Source organism: Giraffa tippelskirchi, chromosome 13 (assembly GCF_054371585.1).
Source record: "Giraffa tippelskirchi isolate mGirTip1 chromosome 13, T2T-mGirTip1v1.2.pri, whole genome shotgun sequence".
Taxonomy (NCBI): domain Eukaryota; kingdom Metazoa; phylum Chordata; class Mammalia; order Artiodactyla; family Giraffidae; genus Giraffa; species Giraffa tippelskirchi.
The window spans coordinates 94482673-94498057 of record NC_137287.1 but is presented as its reverse complement, the minus strand read 5'-3'; the positions used below and the strand labels follow the sequence as shown (position 1 = coordinate 94498057).

Genomic DNA, 15385 nt, shown 5'->3' with positions numbered 1-15385 from the left:
GAACTGTGTGACATCTGCGTGAATCTGAAGCAGAATAGCCTCTACTTAGATGAGTTGTCTCTAAATAAATGAATCAGAGCCAGAGGCTACAGGAGTTATCAGTAGCAGTCAGGAGCTTTGGAACTGGGGTTTCAGCAGGGAATTGGGGGTTCAGGATTTCCAAGGGACAGAGAATGCACCAACTGACCACTTGGGTTTTACAATAGTCAGTACAGGGAAAAATGAAACAAATTGTGTATTGAGGTGTTAGGTCCTTCTAAACCAAACTGTTCCAAGATAAGGGAAACTGCCTTGGAAGGTAGTAGGATCCCCATCACAGCAGAGTGTTCAGACACTGGTGAGGAGTCAGGGTATTTGGAAGGGGATTCAAACTTAAAGTGAATGAGATTCAGTACTATACTAGAGATATTAGACAGCACAGTAAGGCAAGAAAAGAAATGAAAGGTATGAAGGATTGGAAAGAAAGAGATAAATCAGTTTTGTTTTGTTTTTTTCCCACAGAGGAGATCATTGTTCCAGAGAAATTCAGAGATTCACCAGATAAATTATTAGAATTAATGTTATTTTAACAAGGCTGATAGATACAAAACTAGCATAACAATTAATGCATTTCTATACATAAAACCACAATTAGGAAGTCTAATACTTTTTAAAAGATGTCATTTACAGTAACATCCAAAATGTGAAGTACCTAGGAATAAATTTAACAAAATATTTATAAAATATTTGGAGAAAATTATTAAAATGTTTGAAGACATTAAAGAAAAAAGCCTTAATTAGTGAAAGAGATAAGATCAATGGATTAGAAGGCTCAATATTGTAAAGTTGTCACTTCTCCTCAAACTGATATATAGATTCAATGCAATTCCAATAAAAATCCCAACAGGTTTTTTGTGCAACTTGACAAGCTGATTCTTAAATATATATGGAGGAGAAAAGATTCAAGAATAGCCAAGACATTCCTGAAGAAGAAGAACAAGGTGAGGAGACCTGCCTTACCAGATATAAAGAATTATTATAAAGTTTAGTAAGTAAGACAGTTTTGTATTGGCACTGGAGTAGATGGATTGACCAGCAGAATAAAATAGAGAACCCAGAAGCAGAGTCATGTGTAAAGGAAAACATATTGGTGACAAATGCTGTTGTAGTTTCGCAGGGGGAAAGGAGGGTCTTTACAATAAACAGTGCTTGGACAACTGGGTGAACCCCATAGGGATAAATGAAATTGAATTCTTGTCTCATACCAAAAATCAATCCCAGTTGATGTAAACACTGAAATTTAAAGGACAAAATGTGGAGACAATAATGTAGGAAAATATACCATGATCTCACATAGGAAAGCATTCTTAAGATTTAAAATGTTTATAAAGGGAAAGGTTGATCAAGTTGACTACATTAAAATGCAGAACTTCTCTTTATAAACAAGTAACATAAAATGAAAGGGCAGGCCACAAACTTGGTAAAAAAAAATTCTTGTAACACTTATAACTGATAATAGAATGAGTATCCAGAACACATAAAGAACTCCCTACAAATTAGTAAGAAACAATCCAGTAGAAAAATGGGGAAACACTCAACTAGGTTCTTCACAGAAGAGGAAAGACCAGTAAACTGTGAAAAGATGGTTAATAATTAATAATAATCAGAAAAATGTAAATTAAACCTGTATTGATATAGTTAAAGTCTGATAATAGTAAATGTTGATGAGGATACATAACAGGTGGAACACTTTACATTGCTGGTGGGAGTGTGAATTGGTACACCTACTTTGAAAAACTATTTGGCCTCTTCTGGTAAGGTTACTCGTACTCATACCTAAAACTCATGCGCATGTGCATGAGGAAACACAGTTAGTGCTCAAAGCAGATTGTTAACTGTAAACAACCCAAATATTCATCAGTAGGAGAATGGAAAAATAAATGTTGGTATGGACTAAAAATGAAGGACTACCAAGTAGTTAAAATGAATGAACTTCAGCTACATGGAACAACCTGAGTGAATCTTAAGAATGTAATGTTGGGCCAAAAAAACAAGTCACCACTTGATAATCATTCCATTTTTATAAAAAAAAAAAAAATAGAATGAACAACAAAAACTATATTTTTTACAGATACAGAATGTTTGGGATACAAATAAAGCAAAGGGATAATAAGTACAAAATTCCAAATTTACTTGTGAAAGAAGGAAGAAGACATGATGAGGAAGGACCTAAAGAGAACATCTTTCTAAGTTAAATTGGGTGGTGGATATACTTTTTTAAAAGATAAATGTAAAAATTGAAGAAAAAAAATTTTTTAACTGACATTAAAAAAAAAAAAAGCCTTGCATCCAGTAAAGGCTGAAGCAAGGAATGAAATGGTCTTTGATGCCACCTCCTGTTTGTGGAGAATTTAACATCTTAGAGTCTCTGGTTTAGCTGCGTCTGTCCAGCTCTCCAGGCTCGGTTTGTCAGAGTAGAAACTGAAAGAAGTAGGATTCCCCTTCTTTTTTCATTCTTGACCTCAGCTCTTTAGTGTGACATTTTGCATCTAGCACGTGTTCTCTAAAAGAAGCCTTTTATTTTCTCTTGTCAAAAGTGGCTCCTATTTCTCCCTAACTTTCCTTTTTGGAGCCTCAGCCGACCTGGAGACCTAACTTTTCTTCATCAAAACTGGGAAGTTAGGGATGCTGACAGCACTCTGAGATGTGGTCATTGTCATTACTGACCTTGGGGATTATTTTCAAGAATCTTGTTGTCTCTACATCTGTTCTACATCATTTTAGACAAGGGATGTACAGGAAAAGTAATACCTTATTATTAGTCGTGAGGGCTTTTAAAATCTTGTCTCATCCTACCCTGCATCAAGGTGGAAACTTGTAGAAATCTAGCCTGTCTTAGTGAAGAGAATGCAAACTGTGGGTGAATTGGGAAATTCCAATCTTCAAGCCCAGGAAACTTTTTTTCCCCTTTAATGTGTTGACAGCACTGGGTATAAATAAATTGCTTTTCTTAGGAAAATAACATGCAGGACCTCTAGGGTTTTAACTGTGAAAAAAAAAAAATCTCTTGAGTAAGTGAAGGTAGATGGACTATGAGAATTTGATGATTCTTGTTATCTTGTGGTCTTTCACCTTAGTTTCTCCTACCACTATACTGCTGGTTCCCAGCAAATATATTTGCTCCTTCATAAAAGTCTTACTTCTATCTGACAAAATTGATTCTTTTTAGGCCCGCATTTCCTTTATTTAATCTTTATTATTATTATTATCCAAGCTAGAAACCTGCAAGCATCCTTCAGACTGTGTCTTTCTCTCCCCAACTTAGCTTTTGTTCATTCCATCTCTAAATCTAGTAATTCTAACCATGTGATATATTGCAAATGTGACTATTTCCTTGTCCTGTCGTCTATGTTCTATACTTGCCTTCCTCCCAGCCCATTTTCCATGCAGCAGCCAGAGTGGTTCTTTAACATGTAGAATGAACTGCAATTTAAAAACTTTAAATGGTTTCCTCATGCACTTAAAGTAAAACTCAAACTTCCTATTAAAGGACCTACATGGAAATACATGATCTAACCTTGTTAAACTAATCTCCTCCCACTTCCTCTTGCCATTCCCACCAGCCACACTTTCTGTCTAACACCCTCACTGACACTTTATTTCCCCACACAAACTAGCGTTCTCCTGCCTCTGGATCATCGTCACCAATGCTCTTCTCTGTGCCTGGAATACTATTTTCCATACTCATCCTTCCTCATAGAGACCTACCCTCAGTCCGTACTGGGATATTTCTTGGGCTTTTGGTTCTTTCTCTAGTATTATTCTGTTCTTTCATTACATATACCTTGGTATGTAACTTTATATTTGTTTTATTTAATATCCATCTTTCACCCACACGTTTGCATTGTTCATGAGAGCAAGAGCTGTGTATATGATTGATTTACCACTGTTTGCTCTGTACCTAACCTGACACCTAAGAGGTACACATTATATATTTGTTGAAAGAGTGAATGAAAAGTAACACACGAACCATAATTTACTTAACTGTTCCCCTACTGCTGAATACTAAGGTTGTTTTCAGTCTGGGGTCGTTCTAAACGATGATAAAGTAAGTAATTTGAGCATTGAGATTTTTATTTAGACTAGAATCCAGAGTTGTTAGGTCAAAGAGTATGAATATTTTTATGGCTTGTAAAACATATTTCCAAATCACTTATCAGGAAAGTTGTCTAGGTTATAATTTTAAACTATTTCTTTTTTTTTTTTTGCTTTCTTAGTTTTGAATATATAGAACATAGAAGAAGATAACAGTTCAAATAATAAAGTTTAGCTTCCTACTCCTATAAAACTAATTTGTTGAGTGCTTATTCTATGCCAGACGTGAGATTATGTTATTTACTCCTTATGTAGCAGATATTATTATCCCAATTTTATGGGAAACTGCCTGATTTGCTCAAGTTCATGCAGTCCAGACTATCTTATATCAAGCCATTTATACTTATTCCATACCTCCCAGTGCCAGCTAATTTACATTTGCTCCAAAACTGCTGCAGATTCCATGTCACGTCATCCAAGTCCTCTGCTTCCTAACTGCTGCATCCCCATGAATGCCATCTCACCCACCAGCCTTATCCACATGATGCTAGAGGCTGTGCTGCCATACCTCTTTGTCAGGCCCCTAACCCAGCTGACCATCCAGACCCCTCCTGTGTGGTTTACTCTAGAAATGCATCTCAACTTTGCATGGCGGTCAGCATGGGTATAAATGGCCCATCCCTTCAGTTATGCCTCCCACTCCTATACACAGTAGGTGGTGGGGTGGGGGGTGCCTTTTGATCCAGCAGTGTAATAGGCCCCTAACCACATAGTAGTCATGTAAAGAGCATGCCTTCTGGGGATTCAGACTCTTAAGTAGCTTAGGAGCTATTTAGAAGAGAGGTGCACTGTCTTTATTAGGCTGCAACTATTCATGTGGGCACATTTTTTCTCCCCAAGAAAAGGTAGAACTTGCTGCCAGGTCAGAGTATGGTGCAGCAGTTTGCATGTCTGGTGCTTATCCCTATGAATAACTCCTGTACTTTCTGTTAATCTTTTAGGCTCTCCCTGCTTGTCCTATCCAGGCCACCTGTGAAGCTGCCTCCAAGGAGGAGAACAAGGAAAAAAATCGATATGTAAACATCTTGCCTTGTGAGTGTTTGTAGGGTTTCTTGGGATATAAACTGAAACTGCATCTGTAGCCAGGTTTTCTGAGGATGGAAGGAATCTGTTGATTTATCATGAGAAGACTAATAATAAGAATAGAGTGAAAACTTTGGGTAATAAGAATAGAGAGAAAGAGCCTTTATGGCTTCCCAGGCATCCCCAGGTGCCCATCAAGTCAGTTGGGGTACTTAACCAGGTTTTTTGTGGCAGACCTGAAGTTTCTAGGAGGTTAAAGAGAACAGTTTCACTAAGAGCAGATAGGAAGTGGTTGTTGAGGAGTTTTTTGTTGCTTATTGCAAAGAAATTCCAATTTAGAGTTGTCTTCATAACTCCTTCCCAGAGGTAGTCATTATGAATATGTTTATCTATAACTTAATGGACATTTTGCTAGGCTAGTGGCCTCCAGAATAGAATATGCATAATCCAGTGGGATGCAAGAGCAAAATGTTTAAACTTTGCTTTAGTTTTATAATTGCTTCTTTAAAATTCATCCTTATAAAAATTCCTGGTGTATTTTTGGGTGCATAATATAGTTAGAGACCACTGTACTAACCATTTACAGATACTTTTGTCTTCTTATTTGTGTATAAATGTGTATATTTTTTTAAATATAACTGGTATGCCGTATACATTGCTCTTATCTTGGAAAATTAGAAAAAGATAAATACTGTATGATTACACTCATGTGACATCTAAAAAAAACAAAACAAACACAAGTTCATAGATTCTGAGACTAGATTATTGGTTATCGGAGGGGAAGGAGGTTGAATGTGGGTGAAATGGATGAAAGGGGGGGGTCTATTGCATGGTCATGAATGGTAGCTACACTTGTGGTGGTAATCACTGTAGTCATTACAGATGTTGAATTATAATGTTGTATACCTGAGACTATAATGTAAAGAAATGTAAAATAAAAACAAAGCTAATATATATTGGCAATTGTCAAGAAACAGGAATATTCACTTTCCTTTTTATCATCTGCTTACTATTCCATATTATGGATATATCTTAATTTATTTAACTTAGTCCCATAATGATGGTTGAGGTATGTTTGAATTTTTGCTGTTATAAATAGTGCTGCAGTGACAACTTATACAGGTGTGTGTTCTAAATCATCACAACTGGCCTGGTTGCATTGGGACCAGTGAAAAATAAAATTGAATTTAATAGAAAAAAAAATTTTTTTTCTAGATGACCACTCTCGAGTCCATCTGACACCAGTTGAAGGCGTTCCAGATTCTGATTACATCAATGCTTCATTCATCAATGTAAGAAACTTGAGTTTTTCTCATTATTACTTTGACTGACCATTGGCTCTTTTCCAGCTGCATGTAAGGAGGATTACTTGTCATTACAAGTTTTCCCTGAGGATAATTTAAGAGACTGAAAAAAAATTTTTTTAAAGATCAAACAAATAGTTTAAAATGTATTCTTATATTTACCTGTCATCATTACCAAAATTTTCCCATGCAGAAATCAGAATCTATATGTATACATCACAGTAGGAGTCAGTGAATCCTTTATTGAGCTTATTTGGATAACTAAGAACAGAATCACACCTTGCCATCTACAGTAAAAGAAGGGAAACAGGACAAGGATATCTGACTCCAGATAAGTCTGGCTAGTCCTGTCTACTTCAAGAGAAGAGCTGAAATTAGAAGGAGGTTTCTAGGGTGATTTAGAGAATGTTTATAAAGGTGGCATAAGAGACGTGAGTATGTTTTATAGGCTCACAGGAAAGAATCAGTAAAGGGAGAGTTTGAAAAAAGAGAGTAAGCAAGAGAGCTAAAAAGAGCAAGCCTGACTACATGAAGAGAATATTGATGAAATTTGTACATTCATGTTCATAACAGCATTAAGCACAATAGCTAAAAGGCGATTGCAGCCCAAGTGTCCATCAATGGAAAAATGAATAGGTAAAATGTGGTATATACGTATAATGGGATATCATTTAGCCTTAAAAAGGGAAGAAATTCTGACATATACTATAGCATGGATGAACTTGGAAAACATATGGTAAGTGAAATAAGCCAGTCACAAAAGGATAAGTATTTTCTAATTCTACTTATGTGAGGTAGCTGGAGTAGTCAAATTCATAAAGACAAAAAGTAGAATGGTGGTTGCCAGGGACTAGAGGGAGAGGGGAACAGGAAATTATCATTTAATGGGTACAGAGTTTAGGAAGATGAAAATGTTTTGGAGATGGGTGGTGGTGATGGTTGCCCAGCAATGTGAATAAACTTATTTATTCAGAACTGTACACTTAGAAATGGCTACAGTGATCAGTTTTATGTTGTATATATTTTACCACAGTTTTTTTTTTTTAAAAAGCTGATGGAGAGATTAGCATTGAACATGAAAAAGGACGTTTTTCCTCTGAACTTGCTGGTAAAGGAATATAGAATAGATAGAGTTGGTTTGTAAGTGTGACTAAATCAAGCTGAAGGAACTCATCTTTTTTTTCTGAGAAGTAAAGTCAAGGTTATCTGCTGAAAAGGGGGGATGGGACTGTGACGTGAGAGTACTGAGATCAGTAAGAAAGAACACTGAAGAAAAAAAAAAAAACATGTTTAGCTGCACTGAGGACCTGCCTAAGATGAAAATCATTGATGTATAAGGGACTCAGTTGTATGATTTTCTCCGGTTGTACCTAGGGTTGGTGATATGCAGAAAACATTTGGTAACTCAAATAAAAGGACTAGAGAAGTCAGTTGCTGCTTTAAGTAGTCAGCTAAGGGCTTCAGGTTCGGTGGAGAAAGGAAGGGATCAAGGACCAGGTCTCAACAAATTGAAAGAGCAGTCTTGGGATAAAAAAGGAGAAAGGTGGAAGAAAAGAGGCTGTGGCGAAAAAATAGATTATCAGAATGAGTTCAGAAATGGAGTAGTGCAGGCATCCTCACTAGAGTGGATTTGCTGAAATTCCTGTATATATGTTTCATAGGGATGGTCATATGTTTATAGTTAGAAGGAAAAGAACCCTACGAGAAATGATTAATGTGGTAGATAAGGAAAATGGAACAAGGCTAGTAACCAGCTAAGATTCCCAGAATTTAGATCAAAGATTATGATGAACAGGTAAGGAGGAATAGATTGAGTTTAATGTTATATGGAAGAGTATAGCAGTATCAGTCAAAATGTTTCCATCTTCAGGTAACAGAATACTCAACTAAAATTGGTCTGGACAGAAACATTTACTTCTCATATAATCTGAAAGCAAATATACAGCAGTTCCAGGGTTGGCTGAGTCTGTGACTCAGTGACATCCTTAAGAAACCAGGTGTTTGCATCTTTCTGCTCAGATGTCTTCATCCTGTTGACAGTGTCTCTTGGTCACAAGATGGCTGTAGCAGTTCCAAACATTTCTTATACACACAACAAACAACATAGAGAAGGAGGAGGTGGAGAATTTGTACATATGCTTTTCTCTTTATTCTGGAGCATGATCTTTCTCAGAAGCCTATCCAGTACAGTGCCCTTCAGAAGAGCCAACAGGCCAGCATCGGATCACATGTTTACACCCTCTCTCTAGTCACTGGCTAAGGCACTGAGAATTATCTTGATTTACCCTTCTGGGGCTGAGGAATTGCCATCTTCCAAGCCAGTAGAAGGTAAATATCCAAACAAAAGCATGGTTTTGATGGCAAGGACGAATGGGGAGGAATAGCTTTTGAGTTAGCAATCAGCAGTATCTGTCACTGTAACCAGTTTGGATCCTTCCCACATTGAAGGTGAAGACAGACAGAAGTAAGTTGGATGTGAAGACTGGTAAACAAGTAAGGTGGGTCTGTTCATGGTCATAATAAGCAAGGCACTAAAAGGAAACATGCCTTCTGCTTTGGTCATGCCTAGTTGGAGCTCAAAGTAGGGCATCCGATAATCCCATGGGGTTTATTGGAGATTATTAATAGGTGAAATGAAAGTTTAGATGAAGAGGTTAAATTGGGGGCACTTACAAACAGTGAAAGTAGAAACACAAGAAAAAGCTATGGTGAACCATGAGTAAGAGTCAGGGATTAAAGAAGATTTAGGTTTCTTCAATTCAGTCAACATTTTTTGATCACCTTTTGTGTGATAGGCACTGGGGACAGGCTCAGAGGTTAGGATGCAGTCCCCAGTGTGATCTCGCTACAGGTAGAGCATTATCTTTAGTGTGCAACATGTGTGAAGGAGATACTGCCAGATTCTTGGGACTTAAGAGAAGGAAACATTCAACCAACCTGGTGATCCAGTAGAGCTGAATATTGAAGGATAAGTCTGCATTCAAGAAAAGAAAGATAGGTAGAAATTTTAAAGCAAAAAGAAAAGTATGAGTGAAGTCAGAGACTGGAAATTGTAGTCTTAGTTATAAGGTACAAAGTGGGAAGGAATGAGGCTTGAGGGATTGGTAGGAGCTCAGTCTTAGAAGGCACTGAATGTCAGGTGTATGTTGGGGTTCTTAGTTTCAGACAACAGTGTCAACTTTCTGTTCTTTTAAGCAGAGGGGTTTATTATTAGATACTAGGTAGCTTACAAAAATCTGTGGGAGAGTTGCAAGATGGTGTTTAGTGAGGAACAGAGCAGCCATAGATGTTCCCAGCTACCCCGTATGACTCTCGGAGTGGAACTCCTATGCAGGTGCTACAGAAGAACTCAATGCTTCCGCTGCCATGCTTGCCCAGAGACTACATCTTCCTAGCACAGTCACCATCTCACATTACTCACTTCTCTCCCAAGTCTTATGTGGGACTACTAGGAAGAAACTGAGTTCTTAGGCTGAACAGAGCTGCAAGAGAGTCTGGGGAATTCAGCTTTTAGTTTCTTAGTCTCTGTAGAAAGGAGATCGGGCTGTTAGTGGGTGGGACTGGATGCTGATTGAGCAACCTTAAAATATCTGCAAATTTTCAGTACAGCTGAGCTTTGATTCTAGGCAATGGGATAACACTGAACGGTGTTAAAGACAAGGAGTGACATGGCCACATTTGAATATTGATCACTCAGGTTACTGTGTACAGCGTGGACTTAGGGAGGGCCAGTGAGACGCTGTTACAGTATCAGGCTCTGGATGGTGAGGGTAGAAGGGTTGGAGAAGAATTATCAAAGTAGAAACCACTTTGGAGGTAGAATTTAGTAGGACATGGTGATTGATTATATATAAGAGAGTATAGGGTGATACTCTGTAGAGTATATTGACCTGAGCTGGAGGAAACACCTGAACATGTGAAATCCCAGTGCTGGGCAGCCAGGGCCACATCCATAGCTGCCTAACATTGAGCACCCTGGAGGTTGCAATCCTGCTCATCCACCACCTGCCAACACTACCTTTCCTCCAGGCCCCCTTCCCACTCCCCCAGGAGGACCCCCGGGGAATCTAGCTTTTCCCCCTGATGGGCCCTGTCATCCTGTGCCACAACCAGGGTCTTCAGGATGCCAACCCTCAGGTCTCTACCCCTGCCCATACCCACCACCTGCCCCTGGCATGTATCCTGTGAATCCATTGGCTCCTGGCATGGTAGGACCAGGAATGGTGACAGACAAAAGGATGCAGAAGAAAATGAAGAACACTCATAAAAAGAAGCAGAAACACCACAAGCATGGCAGGCAGCACTCCTCCCCCTCCTCCATTACCAGCCATGACTCCGACTGAATACAGGGCCTGGACCCTTCCTCAGGTCTCTCAAATTCTGCTCTTCCATCAAGCTTCAGATGCCATCTTGTACTGGGGAAATTAGCCCCTGTGTCCCTTCCCCTCACCCCCACTATCTGTGCCTCACTCTGCTGTTCAGCCCTAACTGGTTAGGGAAAATGGGAGAAGAATTGCCATGAGCTAACAAAGACCATCTTCCTACTGCCTGGATAGAACTTTTAGCTGATGAGTTTTGCAAGAGAAGTGTTTTTTGAAGATGGTGAGATTTGACCTAAATGCTGAAGATGAGTCTAAAATCTGTAAAATGTGATTTTTTTTTCACTTTCTTTTGTAATACTTGTGATTGGAGAGATGCTGTGAAAATTTAAAAGTATAGGATGATCTATGTGGGTGTATCCAGCATAGTTGGGCATTGATCTGAGCTCAGGGGAAAGATTCTAAAGCCATTAGAGACAGAAGAGTAAACCCTGGAGCCCAAAAACCTCTGCCAAGGCACACTGGGCAAGAGGTACTCGTGAGTGAGACAGAAGAAGACCAGGGGAGAAGAGCATCTCAGAGGACAAGGAGTAAAGCATGGAGAAGGTGTTCAGTGGTCAGCAGAGTTGAGTGCAGATGAGAGATCCAGTGGGAAAGAGGGAGCACATGTGCTCTGGACTGGGAGGGTCAGACAGCAGTCTTTGCTGAAGCACATTGAGGCCACTTGTTGTGGGTTGCCAGTTACACTTACCAAACTCTATTTTTTCTCCCAACATGACTGAGGTATATAAGGTAAGTTTATATAAACTATACCTCAATCATGTTGGGAGAAAAAATAGGGTTTGGTAAGTGTTATAGAACAGTAATTCAGACATTTAAAACAATAGAACTCTGTGAATTTTAGTAAGTTTACCAAGTTAATGCTTCCATTGCATGCTAAATTGCTTCGGTCATGTCCGACTCTGTGCAACCCTGTGGACTGTAGCCTGCCAGGCTGCTCTCTCCATGGGATTTCCCAGGCAAGAATACTGGAGTGGGTTGCCATTTCCTTCTCCAGGGGATCTTCCTGATCCAGGGATCAAACCCACATCTCTTAGGTCTCCTGAATTGGTAGGCAGCCTCTTTACCACGCACCACCTAGGATGGCTTTATTGATATAATTCACATTCCATAATTTTCACCCACTTAAAGTTTACAATTTACTGGTTTTAGTCTGTTCACAGATATGTGCAACAGTGACCAATTTTAGAACGTTTTCCTCACCTCAGAAGAGAAACGCTGTACCTCTGAGCTATTGCCTCTTAGTTTTAGAACTTTTTGCTTACCCCAAAAAGAACCTTCTTATCAATATACAGTTACTCCCCATTCCCAGTCCTGGCAATCGCTTACCGAGCCCTTAGTGCACACAGAGAACCAAGGTCACACATGAATCTTAAAGAGAAGTGGTGTTAGGTGCCAGGGAATGTGGCAGCAGTTGGGGAGAGGGGGGGACCTGTGGTTTGGAGACTACAAAGGTCCGAAGTGAACCTGACATTGTTAACAAGAGAAGATGAAATAGACAGTGGAACAGGTGGCAGCTGGGCTTCCCGCCTGAAGTCTTAGGAGAGACCAGTTTCCTTACTTACTCTTAGGGGTCTAAGAGTATTTAGAGGGTTTTTAGAAGTGTTTTGTTTTTGTTTTTAAACTGGTAGAAATGTAGATGCCACATGGAGCCAACTTGGCATTTGACTTTCAAAATCCAAAGATGTATCAGGAACCCGGGAGCCACAGTTCTTCTTTCCCTTGAACATAACAAAGGGAAAATCAGTAGTTTGGCCTCATTCTAGTTTTACCTTATTGGTTAAGCAATGTCACCATATCATTATGTAGGCATGTTTTTATGGGGGATATATAGCACACTCCTAATGAAGATGGAGCAGGAAGCACTTGGGGGCTGGGCCCTCCAACTGTGCTTTTAAGCTATTCATGACCCACACACTCCAGTGAGAATTTGGCAGCTACTTCTCCTGGAGCAGGGATATATTATGGCTTAACATAATCTAAGAACTTCTCAGTTTTAATTACATGTTTAGTGCTGTAACCAAAGTGCAGCATCCTGAATTAAGGTTTTATCAGTTTCCATCTTCTAATGATTAAAAACATTTGGAAAAACTTAAATTGCTCTTCTAAATAAAAATTTTAACAAGCTTCTTGTTAACTCTAAACATCTCCATCTTGAGGCCTAAAGCTTTCTCCAGTGCTGAGAAGCAGTTCTGCCACTACCTTGCAGACTTTTATTTCCCATCGTCACCTTGGTGTGACATGGTGTCCCATCCATGAAACTGTCTTCCTCATTGCCCATCTTAATGCTGACTGAAAGAAGCAGAGGTATTTACAATCTTGAAATCAAATGATTTTTTCATTTACCTAGGACTTCTCAAGTGAATACTACATTTAAACAATGAGGTTGAAAAGGTGTGTGACTGAACAGTAAATACTGAAAAAGAAAGTTACTGCTAGTGTCAGTTTCTCGGAGGATCCTTGTCTTTTTTTTTTAACTGAAGGATAATTGCTTTGCAGTATTTTGTGGTTTTCTGTCACACATCAAGAATCAGCCATAGTTACACCCATGTCCCCTCCCTCCCGAACCTCCCTCCCATCTCCCTCCCTATTCCACCCTTCTAGATTGTCACAGAGCCCCTGTTTGAGTTCCCTGAGTCATACAGTAAATTCCCATTGGCTATCTATTTTACATACGGTATTGTAAATTTCTGTGTTACTCTCTATATACATCTTACCCTCTCTCTCCTCCGCTTTCCTCCCTCCGTGTCCATAGGTCTGTTCTCTGTCTTTCTCCATTGCTGCCCTGAAATAAATTCATCAGTACCATCTTTTTAGATTCCATATATATGTGTCAGTATACGATATATAAATCTTACTAAGATATATGATAATATATGATATCTTACTAAGTATTGTCCCCAGGCTGCTTGGCTTCTTTGTCTCCCACTTCCTGTAAAGGAGAACCCGGTTGTCAAACACCTGGGAGCTGTTAACCATACCCATGGACTAGTCCCAGAAATCTTCTGCACCTGGGTGAAGCATCATCAAGCAAAAGACCTTTTACCTTCTTAGTTTGGGCTCAGCCTCACATGCTTCTGACTTGGAAGTTTCCTGTCCATTAACACTAAGACTCAGATTGTCAGCAGCTGAGAGAGCATAAGAACAGGATCTAGCCTAGTAGTTGTTATTTGGATGTACTAGCATTCATTAATAATTCACTTTAAGGAACCCTCTTACACTGTTGGTGGGAATGCAAACTAGAACAGCCACTATGGAGAACAGTGTGGAGATTCCTTAAGAAACTGGAAATAGAACTGCCACATGACCCAGGAATCCTGCTGCTGGGCATACACACTGAGGAAACCAGAATTGAAAGAGACATGTGTACCCCAATTTTCATCGCAGCACTGTTTATAATAGCCAGGACATGGAAGCAACCTAGATGTCCATCAGCAGATGAATGGATAAGAAAGCTGTGGTACATATACACAATGGAATATTACTCAGCCATTAAAAAGAATACATTTGAATCAGTTCGAATGAGGTGGATGAAACTGGAGCCTATTATACAGAGTGAAGTAAGCCAGAAAGAAAAACACCAATACAGTATACTAACGCATATATGTGGAATTTGGAAAGATGGTAACAACAACCCTATATGCGAGATAGCAAAAGAGACACAGATGCATAGAACAGTCTTTTGGACTCTGTGGGAGAAGGCAAGGGTGGGATGATTTGAGAGAATAGCATTGAAACATGTATATTATCATGTGTGAAACAGATCGCCAGCCCAGGTTTGATGCATGAGACAGGGTGCTCAGGGCTGGTGGACTGGGATGACCCAGAGGGATGGGATGGGGAGGGAGGTGGGAGGGGGTTTCAGGATGGTGAACACATGTACAACCATGGCTGATTCATGTGAATGTATGGCAAAAACCACTACAATATTGTAAAGTAATTAGCCTCCAATTAAATAAACAAAAAATTTTTAAAAAAAGAAAAATAATTCACTTTAAGAAGACTGCCTAGACCATGTAAGCTTTGCTTCCTGCTATCCAATTAAAAGATGCTTGTTCCTTGGAAGAAAACCTATGACAAACCTAGACAGCATGTTAAAAAGCAGAGGCATCATTTTGCTGACAAAGGTCCGTATTGTCAAAGCTTTGGTTTTTCCAGTAGTCATGTACGGATGTGAGAGTTGGACTGTAAAGAATACTGAGTGCCGAAGAATTAATTGATGCTTTCAAATTGTGGTGCTGGAGTAGACTCTTGAGAGTCCCTTGGACTGCATGGAGATCAAACCAGTCAATCCTAAAGAAAATCAATCCTGGATATTCATTTGAAGGACTGATACTGAAACTCCAATCCTTTGGCCATGTGATGCGAAGAGCCGACTCATTGGAAAAGACCCTGATTCTGGGAAAGATTGAAAGCAAAAGGAGAAGGGGCGCCAGAGGATTAGATGGTTAGATAGCATCACCAACTCAATGGACATGAGTTTGAGCAAACTCCGGGAGATAGTGGAGGACAGAGGAGCCTGGCATGCTGCAGTCTATGAGGTTG

The 15385-nt window shown here is 39.4% G+C and overlaps 1 protein-coding gene, 1 long non-coding RNA gene and 1 pseudogene across 51 annotated transcripts in view; all 3 read left to right on the top strand.

Annotated features, from left to right (window-relative positions):
• The window catches only part of PTPRA (protein tyrosine phosphatase receptor type A), a 173045-nt gene that overhangs the window by 137950 nt on the left and 19710 nt on the right, over positions 1–15385 (top strand). For 25 of the 50 annotated variants that reach the window (XM_081559006.1, XM_081558994.1, XM_081559001.1 and 22 more), the window contains 3 exons: positions 887–980; positions 5076–5166; positions 6373–6449. In XM_081559006.1, coding sequence (XP_081415132.1) covers positions 887–980; positions 5076–5166; positions 6373–6449 — 262 coding nt within the window. The remainder of the gene's footprint in view (positions 1–886; positions 981–5075; positions 5167–6372; positions 6450–15385) is intronic. The other 25 variants (XM_081558975.1, XM_081558979.1, XM_081558973.1 and 22 more) reach the window with 1 other exon arrangement.
• On the top strand, positions 7678–14825 carry LOC145532931 (uncharacterized). Its single transcript, XR_014073716.1, has 2 exons — positions 7678–9459; positions 11620–14825. It is a non-coding gene; the product is annotated as an uncharacterized LOC145532931 (long non-coding RNA).
• Positions 10376–10804, top strand: LOC145532928 (proline-rich protein 13 pseudogene; annotated as a pseudogene).